At 45.2% G+C, this 12,798-nt stretch overlaps 1 protein-coding gene, 1 non-coding gene and 3 pseudogenes across 2 annotated transcripts; 2 read left to right on the forward strand and 3 right to left on the reverse strand.

Annotated features, from left to right (window-relative positions):
* Positions 1–3,326: 3,326 nt before the first annotated feature.
* On the reverse strand, positions 3,327–4,531 carry LOC119307392 (annotated as a pseudogene).
* Positions 4,532–4,937: 406 nt separating this feature from the next.
* Positions 4,938–6,275, forward strand: LOC119307391 (BTB/POZ and MATH domain-containing protein 2-like). The gene has a single exon (XM_037583467.1). The coding sequence runs from the start codon at positions 4,938–4,940 to the stop codon at positions 6,273–6,275; it is 1,338 nt and encodes a 445-aa protein (XP_037439364.1).
* Positions 6,276–7,419: 1,144 nt separating this feature from the next.
* On the forward strand, positions 7,420–7,491 carry TRNAR-UCU. The gene has a single exon. It is a non-coding gene; the product is annotated as a tRNA-Arg (tRNA).
* Positions 7,492–7,555: 64 nt separating this feature from the next.
* Positions 7,556–9,229, reverse strand: LOC119307390 (annotated as a pseudogene).
* A 2,069-nt stretch (positions 9,230–11,298) lies between these two features.
* Positions 11,299–12,557, reverse strand: LOC119309084 (annotated as a pseudogene).
* Between the last annotated feature and the right edge of the window lie 241 nt (positions 12,558–12,798).

Consider the following 12,798-nt stretch of genomic DNA (forward strand, 5'->3'; position numbering starts at 1 on the left):
ACAAGACACTTTCCTGACGCCTCTGCCCGCAGGCCTCCCAGTGTTTCGACGTGGGAGAACTGGCATGTGAACGAGACAATTGAGAACCACTGGTTAGAATGTTCATATTAAAAAAAAATTAAAAGGGATAAAATTTGGCAACGTTTTTGCTAAATGGGGTATAATGGATAAAATTCTGCAAAATCTCAAACTAGTTTGGGGGTAAAAACTGAAATTCACTCTATTGATTACTACATATCATGGATCGCCAGCTACGGCAGACACACATAAGCCTTCCAACGGTGTGTTGTGACAGGTATTGTAGTTGTAGCATTAGACATAGGGCCTGTGTAGACGTTGAGGAGATCAAAATGGTTTCTTTGCAAGGCTGCCGCCCCGGCGAGGCGAGGCTTTCCTCGTATACAGCAACATAACTTATGCCCAAGGTGGGATTTGGGATGGATGAACCGCTCCAGTCGAGGAGGTTCTCAATATCATGAGTGACAGGGTTGTATGCATATATTTGGTATGGGAAGCCAGGCTGTGTGAGGAGTATGCGGCGGCCGTTATCGATGATGGAGAGCGGGCTGGTCCCGAATAACATGACTTCTGGTGATGCGTTGATTCGGTATTGCAGTTCCCATGAAGCTCCAACTGATCCATATTGATTCAACAGCCAGATGTTGCAATGCTGTCCAGATTGATAGGTAAAAAGGCAAAGTCGTCCGCCAAGCTCCGTCAAATCATACATGTGCTTGTTGTCCATGTCCAACGGTGGTTGTATGGTCCCAAACTTCTCAGTTGCGAGAAAGGACATGATGAACATCTCTCTATGTCGATAGGCCACCCAGTACACATGCCCTTGCGCGAAGACACTCTTACCGTATTGGTCTATCGAACCCATGGGCTTCTCACCGATCGGCCGCCACGACCCCATGGGTCCGTCTATCACGTAGACTTCACAGCCAGCGGACAAGAGGCCGCCTCCGCGGTAGTAGATGCGCACGACCTTATGTTTCTTGGTGCGGACGTCGTAGCCGATCCCTAGGCCATCATACTTCTCTCTGTACTCGGCAGAACCTCGGTAGCCCGTTGTCCGGCCCTCCGGCAAAGCTGTCATCTGGCCGGTAGACGGGTTGCAAACATAGGACATGTCGGGGAGAAAAGTCTTTCTTGTGGGACTGATTGTCACTATAACGAGGCCACGACACTGCGCTGTGACCAGGTGCGCGACGATGGGGCCGGGTGGTGCATCATCCTCTTCTTCTCCTTGAATCGATGATGGTAACGCAGTGCCAAGAAGTGGGAAACTATCAAGCGGGATGACGTGCGGGATGATCGTGAGTGGTGCTAGCACCTTCGGCTCCGTGGCGTATATCCAGTGTTGCATGCCAAAGATCCTGGGGCCGCCGTGGAGGTTGGCCATGCAGTGGTGGAGGTGTGTGAAATTTTCCGAGGAGAGCTTGGCGGCCCAAGCGCGGGAGAGGCGGCGACACCCAAGCACCGACTTGGCCGGCAACCGCAGGAATACTTCCTCGATGAGATGATCGGGGAGGACGGCACATCTGCGCCGCTTAGCCATGGACGCCCGCAGAGACGCACTGCTATGCACGCCGTGGAAACGATTTAGCTCTTCGTGGCAGAGGTAAGAGGTTCGTATGTTGGAATATATATAGTGCAGTTGGAGATCGATCAGTGCTAGAATCCGGCCGTATCCGTGCTGGTCAGAATACACGTCCGGAGTTGGTTATTCCAGCTTCTTTTTTTTTTTTTGCAACGAGGATATTCCAGGACCTAGTTGAGCCAACTGATAGAGATCATTAATTAGCTGTGCACGTATCCGAGTATATACGTATCCTCTAGCTCTTGGGAAACGCTGCTTTGTGGTTCAATGGGATCGCCGCTAGAGGGCTCGTGTGGGTCCCGGTTTACAGCGGTCAGGTGTTTGGTCGCTCGTTGCATGTTTTCTGGATCCTCTCCGGCCTTCTTTTCCCCAGAGTGCGCCCGACGGTCAGGGCCAAGTTGCGGCGAGGGCAACGCAACCGACGTCTCGCGTCGCGTTGGTCAAATGCAGCACCACGTGTTCGCTCCTTCCGATTTGGGGGTCGTTGCATCGTCTGCGTGTTCATGAGAAGCGATTTGGGGTTAGCCCGTTAGCTTAACCGGTGGCGTCGGTGCCGGTCTCTTGAGGGGAGGCGATTTGGGGTGCTCTTTTTTTAGGCAGTGATACACGCGGGTCTAAATTTAGACCGGTCGCCACGCAACCGTCTGAGACAGCTGCGAACAGCCGTTTGATTTGCCCCTCGGCGTCTTCTTTCTTCTCTATTGGCTTCTTTGTTAGCTCGCTCATGCGCCGCTGCATCAGCGCACACCAGACCCAGCCCCCCGACCACCCCAGCACCCGCGCCTGCCGTAGTGACCGCCGTGTTCATCGTCGGGATTCACAGCAAGCAAACAATCGCGCTGTCGTGAAAGAATGGATCTTGCAGCTTTGGCGTCCGCTTAGCCGCCCCCAGGACAGGGACGTCATCACCACCCTCCTCACCGACCTCCGCTCGATGGCTCTCCGCGTGGCACCCCTGCTACCGCCCCCTCCCCCAGAGCCGGACTAGGCCGCCTGGTTGCTCTGTGGCGTGTGTGTTTTGTGTTTAGGGCTTGTTGTGCTGTGCCCTCAGCATTGATCCTTATGACTTCTTTGTATTCTTGTGGACCTCCGTGTGCGTGTGTTTGTGGGCTTTGTTGAACGTTGTTGAACTTTGTCGGATGCTTGGTTTGGGTGGTTTGCTTTATAATATAAAGCGGGACGAAAGCCTTTTTTGGTAAAATAGTTGACGGTAGTAGTAAAAATACACATGGTTGCAGCAGAAAAATCTGTCGTCTCGCCGCCAAATTGTATGACGTGAAGTATAGCTAGCAAAATCCAAACTCAGTTTAGGAAATGGTTGATTTTATTGACTTAAGAAATACAATGCATGCAGAAAATTACGCTGGCAAAGAGCAAACCCATACAAAGCTGAAAGTATGTCTAGAATGAGTAAAAGAAAACAAAACTTTAAAGCAAACAAAACAACGAACACCGCCGCCGCTGCACAACCATATATGTCTTATATAAGTCGTCACCCATATTTCCCATCTCTGCCGAAGGCCGCCAGAGGAGAGACCTCCAGGCGGTCGCCTTCGTTGACCAATGTTGGACATAGTTTCTAGCAGTTGCGAGAGGAATGGGAGACCGGAGGTAGGAGGCGGCTGCTAAGATTTGGGTGAAGCGACTGTCGAGAACGCGGCAGCTGCTACGTTTCTTCTAACCTCCGAACTCAACTTGATGATGTTAAGAAGGAGTTGGACGCTTAAAGACGCATTCGTTTTGGTGCTCCCGCTCCCCAAGGCAAGACACCGTGAGTCAGTTCAGGGAGCTCACCCCCTTGGGTTGTGTTGAGGGCAAGGTCGTCTTCCTCCTCCAATCGATCAATTATTTGCAAACCATGGAGAGAGTCAGAGGAAGCAAACCTCAACATCAACTCTTTCAATAGATTAGGACAACTCTTACTAAGAACATTGTCGAAGTCATCAGTTGCAATGACTGCCTCCAGTGTGGTTGAAGAGGAATTGAGGAGGCATGACTCCTTGAGCCCGGGGCAGCCATGTTGCTCAGCTAGCACCAGCGTGGTTACCACCATGCTGACATTGATGTGCTCGCACAACCTGTTCTCGCAGAGCAGCTTGAGCCTCTCCATGCCATACCTGTCAGCGGCTACCAGGAGATGCTGGGCCATAGCAGCTTCATCCTCCTATTCTTGTGTCACGGATAGCAGTTCCTCGGTGTACACGAACTGCAGCAGATTCCTGAATACCTCGGGCCTCATCCCGTGGATATGTATGCCAGCGGCGCTGCTCTCTTTCATTGCGCCAAAGAGTTCCGCTTTGAACACCGGCGACCGCGCCGCAAGCACGCAGCGGTGCGCGGCGAAAGTCTCCCCGCCCACTATGAACCTCACGTCCGCACCCTGCTCGCTCTGCAAAAGCTCACGACGCCAATCAGGCGGTGGCATGACGGGCCGTAGAGGACGAGGGCAAGGGGCGGCGCCGCCCGCAATGAACTCCATGACAGTGATGTTGCACCTGACCGAGAAACAGTCGAGGAGTTTCAGCTCCTCCCTCGCGGTGAATTTGTCGTAGCCCCAGTAAGCGCCGACGAAGCGAAAATTGCACACGTCGCTATTGGCTTTAGCGTAGCGAGGCAGCAGCTCCCCGGTGGAGTCGAGCATGTCGAACCCGATATCTGCCTTCACGGCGAGGTAGGCAGCATCAAGAACAGCATGGATGGACACGAAACCGCCGCTCTCGCGACTTTCTCCGTTGGGGTAGAAGTCGATGTGCCAGCTAGTTGTGCCTTGGATTCCGATCGGAGGGCTTTGCCGATGGGGAAGCTCTTCATCATCGATGAGTATCCTTGGATCTTGAGCACGTGGTGCACGCTCGTAATGCTGGCCCGGAGGGTGGAGTCTGAGACCACGACGCTGGTGGGAGCTCTGACGTCGAGTCCGGTGGTCATCGCCGGCAGCGGCAAAAAGATGCGGGTGGATGGGCCGGTGATCCTGCTTTTGATCGCCTCTTATCAACTCTCTGGACGGTCGACTCGTGCAAATCTCGTGTTGGATACGAGACGGTATGTATGTATGTCTCGTGTTGGATACGACACGTCCTTGAACAAAAAAACACCATAGGAAGTGAATGTGTATGTCTCGTGCTACAATTACACGTACGAATATGAATCAGATACGTAGGCATTATTATAAGGTCCTACCGTTTCCAATAAAAAAACATTAGGGTTTTCAATTTGATATAGTACAGGCCGGCCGGCCGTATTCCACCAACACCACCCTCGGCTGTAGCATATCCAGAGTCACCGGCTGCATATCCAGAGTCTCGTATACAGCCACGGTCACCGGCTGCAGGCGATGGCCGCCGGACACGCAGCGTTGTCCCATCAGCACCCCGTCGCCGTTCACGAGTCCACCCCAAACACCACCCTCCGCGCTAGCAGGACCACCGTGCAGCACGTGCTCAAGATCCAAGAATATTCATGGATGAGCAAGAGCTTCGACACCGGCAAGGGGCTCTGCTCCAAATCCTTCTATGTAGGAGGCACAACTGGATGGCACATCGCCTTCTACCCCAACGGCAATCGCGTGGAGACCGACGACTCCGTCTCCGTCTTCGCCGTTCTTGACGATGCCGCCGCCGGCCGCGCCGTCGAGGCCGAGATCGGGTTCGACGTCCTCGACCCAACCACCGGGGAGCCGATGCCGCGCTACCGTAGACCTGGCGGCGGGGTCATACGCCGGTTTGCGTGCATTGGTGCCTTCTGCGGCTATGAAAATTTCATCCGGCTTGAAGAGCTCGAAGAATTCCTCCTCAAGGATGACTGTTTCTGGGTCAGGTGCAACATCACGGTGGTCGAGTTCCTTAGAGACACTGCACCGCCTCCGTGGCCCGTCGTGGCGATACCACCACCGGACTGGCCCCAACACTTTGGTGACCTCCTGCGGAGCAAGCAGGGCGCAGACGTGATGCTCGATGTCGGCGGGGAGACTTTTGCGACGCATCGGTGCGTGCTCGCGGCGCGGTCGCCGGTATTCAAGGCCGAGCTTTATGGCGCGTTGAAAGAGCGCAACACATACATACGGATCGACGACATGAGAGCTGAGGTGTTCAGGAATCTGCTGCACTTTGCGTACACCGATGAGCTTCCGCCGGAGACAATAGAGGATGGTGCTGCGATGGCTCGGGATCTCTTGAAGGCCGCTGACCGGTACAACATGAAGAGGCTCAAGCTGGTCTGCGAGGACAGACTGTGGAGTCACATCAATGGAAGCACGGCGGCGACCACACTGCTGCTGGCTGAGCAACATGGCTGTCACCGTCTCAGGGAGGCATGCTTCGAGTTTCTCCTCAGGTCCTCGACCACACTAAATGCAGTCATGGCAACCGACGGCTTCGGCCATCTGTGTAAAAGCAACCCCGGTCTATTGAAGGATATATTGTCCAAGCTTGCAACCCACCGAGATCGCCGGCGAAGAATTCGACAATGGGAGGAAGACGACAACCACGAGCTCGTCCTCAGGACAACCGAAGGGGATAAACTACCTGAACCGACTCACCACATGCATCTTGGTTGCTCTAGGAGCATTGAAACGCACACGTCTTCAAGCAAGACACATGATCGTCGAACCCCTATTCATCCAGACCTAACTCGTGATATTGCTACCTTCATTTCTTGGTCGTCTAAAAATTGATCAAACATAATTGTGTTTGCGTGCATCATGTAGATCCTTTTTATATTTTGCTAGAAAATGATGAAAAATTAAGTCATGAAAATTGAGCTCGGGTGCAGAGATGAATTTTGGTGAAAACAATACCTTCTCACCTTCCATTAAAAGAGGAGGTAAGAGCTGGGAGAGAATTTGTCACACACAGGTGCGGGGGTTGGAAACTAGCACACAAAAACACTTGTGACGAACTGAATGCTACAACGGGAACAAAGTAATATCAGCATCACCTCATGTACTAACGCAAGGAGCGTTGCTTAGCACGAAAGGTGTTGGAGTTGTGTCGAATATTGTGTACAAGGTAGGTTACAGTTGGACTTGTAGTTGTATTATGTTTACATAGGATATGGAGTCGTGTCCTAATAGGACACTTGTATCCTAGGCCTCTCTTATATTAGCAACGACACATTATGGCAAAAAAAAAGTTTGATTCAGAGGGAGAAGAAGCGGCAGAAATTAGAACAGAAATATCATTTGATTCGTCAATCTTTAAAAAAAAAAGATAAGAAGCAAAGTTTCTCCCTTGAGTTTGAGTGAAAAAACTAAAATGCGAGAAAAATTGCAATCCCTACCGCGTAATAGTGCACCTACACGCCTTCATCGATGTTGTTTTTTGACCGGAAGACCTAGAGCTAACTATCGACATTTTGGGTTATCCGGACACGTACTTCGAGAAATGGTTTATGAATGTTTGTTACCGGGTGCAACAAGATCCAGTTGGTAAGGATAAAATACCCTTTCGTATTTGTATGGATTTCTGGAATTGATAATCATAGAGGAGCCCTCTTTACCATTCTATATAAATGGACTATTCTATTTGTATAGATATTGGTAGAGGGGCGTATCCAACCCTCTTTTATCCACTAGTTACCCCTCTTTAGTTTAAGAGTATAGAGCAGTTTGGTAGCTCATAAGGCTCATAACCTTGGGGTTGCGGGTTCGATTCCCACTACCGGCTCCATACTCCTTCTTTATGATATATGCATGATATAATATATACATCATGCATTTGTATTTGGATTTTTTGATTTCCTAAAAGAGTTTTGGTCTAACAGTTTTTTCTCGGAAGAAGAAAATAAAAATAAAAGAAAGAATAAAATATGAAAGAAAAGCGTCCATTGTCTAATGGATAGGACAGAGGTCTTCTAAACCTTTGGTATAGGTTCAAATCCTATTGGACGCAATCTTATTTCTATCTATTCTTTAAATAACTATACTAAACTAAAAACAAAGAAAACTTTTTTGCATGATTCAAATGAAAAATCTTTCTCAACGATTCCTATTCTACTAACAAGAGTAGACATGCAAAATTTATTTGTTACTGAAGAGAAAACCGTTCCAGCTGTTCCTGAATAGCTTCCTTCAAAAGGATTTCCGCTTGCTCGGTGAATGTCTTGCTAGAAGATATAATTTCTTGGAATTGAGGTTTAGTATCTTTTAGATGTTTACGTAACTCATCCAGAAATTTATTTACCTGTTCAATTTCTAATGAATCAAGATATCCTCTTGTTCCGGTATAAATAGTAGCTATCTGCTCTTCCACTGGGAGAGGATTTGCCTGGGATTGTTTAAGCAATTCCCTTAATCGTCGACCCCTTGCCAATTGATTCTGACTTGTTTTATCGAGAGCAGAGGCGAATTGTGCAAAGGCTTGTAACTCTGCGAATTGAGCTAGTTCCAATTTTGATTTGCCAGCTACTTGTTTCATGGCTTTAATTTGAGCCGCGGATCCTACTCTGGAAACAGAAATACCCACATTAATAGCGGGTCGAATTCCGGCATTGAATAGATCCGTAGATAAGAATATTTGTCCATCTGTAATGGAGATTACATTAGTAGGAATATAGGCGGAAACGTCTCCAGATTGAGTCTCAACTATTGGTAAAGCGGTCATACTTCCTTCGCCTAAAAGAGAATTTAATTTAGCGGCTCTTTCTAAAAGGCGTGAATGCAAATAAAAAACATCCCCTGGATAAGCCTCACGGCCGGGAGGTCTTCTTAATAGAAGGGACATTTGGCGATAAGCTTGTGCCTGTTTGGAGAGATCATCATAAATTATTAAAATATGCCGTTCGCGGTACATAAAATACTCAGCCAGGGCTGCTCCCGTATAAGGAGCGGGGTATTGTAATGTAGCAGGTGAATCCGCCATTTCAGCTACTACAATAGTGTATTCCATGGCCCCCTCCTCATGGAAGGTAGTTACTACTTGAGCTACGGAGGATGCTCTTTGACCGATAGCTACATAAACACATATTACACCTTGCCCTTTTTGATTGAGAATTGTATCTGTGGCTACTGCTGTTTTGCCAGTCTGTCTGTCCCCAATAATTAACTCTCGCTGACCGCGCCCTATAGGGATCATCGAATCGATAGCAATAAGCCCTGTTTGAAGAGGTTCGTATACGGAACGCCTGGAAATTATACTTGGAGCAGGAGATTCAATTAAGCGAGATTCGGAAGCTATAATTTCGCCTTTCCCATCAATAGGTTTAGCCAGAGCATTTACAACACGACCCAAGTAAGCCTCACTCACGGGTATCTAAGCAATTCTTCCTGTTGCTTTTACAAAACTTTCCTCTTGTATCATCAACCCATCGCCCATTAATACAATCCCAACATTTTTTATTCCAAATTCAGAGCAATACCCCTAGTACCTTCTGCAAATTCGACTAATTCACCTGACATTATTTCACCAAGACCTATAATACGAGCAATCCCATCCCCCACTTGAACTACGCGACCTATATTCTCAATCCCTACTTTCCTATTATATTGTTCAATACGTTCGCGGAGAATTTTATGAATTTCGTCGACTCGAAGGGTTGCCATTAGTGTTTCTTGACTCTTTTTTCGGAAGCAAGGGGAAAAATAATGCCTAAATTCTAAATGAAAGTAGAAGTTCAAGGCCTAATTAATTTAATTATCTCTTCCATTCCAGGGACCCGAGAATGCCAATATTAGCACGAATCGTACGGAAATGTAACTCGGTATTCAAGCAACTATTCAGAGTTCCTAGAGCTCCTTGTACGGCCTGTTGGAAAACCCGCTGTCGGACCTGATTCATTGCCCTTTGTTTTTCAAAATAAAGGGTTTCGTTTTTAGACTTTTCCAATTGTTCCAAACTAATAGAAGTAGCATTAATCAAATTTGCTTTTTCTCGTTCTATCTCAGAGTATCCATTCATTCGATACTCATCCGCTTCTAGTTCGACTTTCTGTAATCGAATCCGAGCTTTTTCGAGTTGCTCAATGGTCTCTCTACGCAATTCTTCTGAATTTCGAATAGTACTCAAGATCCTCTGTTTTTGATTATCTAATAAATCTTTTAATGAAAGTAGATTATTTTGTAAGTTTACAACTTTTATGATCTCTTCCCGAACCAAACATGAATCTTTCGATTCATTTGGCTCTCACGCTCCTTATTTTTTTTCTATAGCTATTTCCATATCTTTTTTAAGTAATGAGCCTATCCTATATCTTCTTTTTTATGTTTATATTTCAATATACCGAAACCTATATAAGACTAGATAAATATTAAGAGGACTCTTCGGCCTAGATAAAATATATCATGGTCAGCAAAGTTGTTTCTTTATTTTTATTTGCCCTCTTTAATAATTTCAATTTCATTAAGAAAAACTAACTAAATAAATGGAAAATGAAAATTAATAGAATTCTTTTTTTTTCTTCAAATCCAAAAAATTTCTCTTTTTTATACATAGGTCGTTGATTCGGCATTGGTTAAAAAAGGGCAGGGTGCCCCCTTTTTTTTTCTAGTAAATAGTTCAAACCATTTTATCGATATGAGTGTTCTATATCAGATAAATTTTACATTAGCTATTTCCCGTTTAAATTCGGTACTAATACTAATATAGTTGTAGAAAGAGTACCTCTTTTTGCCTGGACTTCAAGCAGTTTAGCTTTAACCGTGTTAATGGTCTCACATTCTTGGTTTATAGAGAATCAAAGTTGATTTACCAATGAGTCGCGAAATGCTATGGTTCTTCCATATGATTTCTGAATTTATTCAGAAATAATTCGTCGAGATTGTGCACCCTTTTCTTATTTATCCGAAAAATACTAAAAATATTATAAAGTGCAGCCGGATAGATCCAATCTATTCTTGAAATAGACAACTCGCACACACTCCCTTTCCAAAAAAAATCAAAACACCAACCACTACAGTTAGATTTATTAGATTTGTTGCTAAAATATCGGTATTAAGCCCGAAACTGCCAGCGGATGGCCAGTGAGCTAAAAAAACGAAAGAATGGGTTACATTTTTCATATGCTCTCCTCTTATAGATAGGACGAACAAAGAACAAAGTTTTTCGATCACTTACTTCGCTCGCCCTTTTTTGATCGGTTTTTTTAATGCAAATAGATTCAATCTAGTAATTTCTTTTAGATGAAGTCTTACGTCTTGTTTGACCGGTGAAAGACTTCCTTTGTTGAAATGTTCTGTTCCCAAAATTCCTAAAATAAAAGGAAAAAACTTTCCACTTTCCTAAACTAAGGACGGGAAATAAGAAGGTGAGCATATCTTCTTAATTAATAATACTCAACTCAGCCCTTCCTAGAATGGGGTATTATCTGTCCCGATAAATAGATAATTCCAGGAGTAATAAATAGGAGTAAATTAAATAAAGTATTGATATAATTGGAATTGCGGAAGCAAATACCAATTTACTAAAAAAAGAAAAAAGTATCTAATCGAAATTGAAAGAATTTTTTTTAAGATTAAACAAAAGGGTTCGCAAATAAAAGCGCTAGTGCCACAACTAGTCCATAAATTGTTAAAGCTTCCATAAAAGCTAGACTAAGCAATAAAGTACCTCGTATTTTACCTTCTGCTTCTGGCTGTCTCGCAATACCTTCTACAGCTTGTCCTGCATCAGTACCTTGACCAACTCCAGGTCCAATAGAAGCAAGCCCTACGGCCAATCCAGCAGCAATAACAGAAGCAGCAGCAGTTAGTGGATTCATGGTGAGTAGTTCCTCGTGTCAAAAAAAAGAAATGGTTAAGGATACAATCAACCAATAAATTCTTACTTCTAAGCTCTATTGGGGAGAAGTAAAGTAACTAAAAAGTACAAATTGAAATCAAATTGAAATGATAATGTGAATTGTCCGAACTACATAGAAGGGAATTCCATATCCATATATCGGATTAGATAATGAATCTAACCTAGGAATATATAATATAATATCCTATATATACATTTGTTTCTTCTATTTTGTTTGCATATTTTCTCATTTTCTATTGAATCGGATTCTAAAATCATTGCTTAAAGTGGAAACCCGCATAAAAGAGGACTCCACTTATAGACATTAAGGATATTACAGTATAGATCTAGCCTGACTCCACCCTCCTTAATGCATATATACTTTGAAAATTCCATAATATAGTCTATTCTATTCTCTCTCCTACAACTCTAGGCTATATATTCATACGCATTTCTAACTATTTTTTTGCAACCAAGCAGATTATCCGGAACCATGCATGAATTGAGCTAAGCTGCAAAAAAAAATACTATTTCCAAAAATATTCAATTCAATGATGACCCTCCATGGATTCACCTATATAGGCTGCGGCTAATGTTGCAAAAATAAGAGCTTGAATACCGCTTGTAAATAATCCAAGAAACATGACCGGTATAGGGATTACTAAGGGGACTAAAGAAACAAGAACAACAACGACTAATTCATCCGCCAATATATTCCCGAAAAGTCGAAAGCTAAGTGATAATGGTTTTGTGAAATCTTCTAGGATGTTAATTGGTAAAAGGATTGGAGTTGGTTTAATATATTTCTCGAAATAGCTCAATCCTTTTTTGCTAAGACCAGCATAAAAATATGCCGCTGACGTGAGTAAAGCTAAAGCAACAGTAGTATTTATATCATTCGTGGGCGCTGCTAATTCCCCATGGGGTAACTCTATAATTTTCCAAGGTAAAAGAGCACCCGACCAATTCGAAACAAAAATAAAAAGGAACATAGTTCCAATAAAGGGAACCCAGGGACCATATTCTTCTCCAATCTAAGTTTTGCTCAAGTCTCGAATAAACTCAAGGACATATTCAAAAAAATTCTGACCGTCGGTCGGGATGGTTTGTGGATTCCGAACAGCTATGACAACTGAACCTAGCAAGATAGTAATTACGACCCAAGAAGTGATGAGTACTTGGGCATGAATTTGAAAACCTCCTATTTGCCAATAGCACCGGAACACAGGGGAAGCCGGCGGCATGTGCCAGTGTCCAGGGCGATCGGGTGTGGTATTATAGCGGTGTCACGGGGAGGAGCGCCCATAGTCAAGCCCCGGGGATGTAGCCATATCGGTGAACCTCGTTAACAAATCTCGGTGTCGTGATCCTGTGATTGCTTGGTCCTTGGATGATCGACGGTATGCCTCGGATTTATTCTAACAAGTGGTATCATGAGCTAGGTTATTTAAAGGTTGATCTAGAGGAAGGAAGAAAGCGTCGACG

The sequence above is a fragment of the Triticum dicoccoides genome, chromosome 5B (genome assembly GCF_002162155.2).
Source record: "Triticum dicoccoides isolate Atlit2015 ecotype Zavitan chromosome 5B, WEW_v2.0, whole genome shotgun sequence".
NCBI lineage: Eukaryota > Viridiplantae > Streptophyta > Magnoliopsida > Poales > Poaceae > Triticum > Triticum dicoccoides.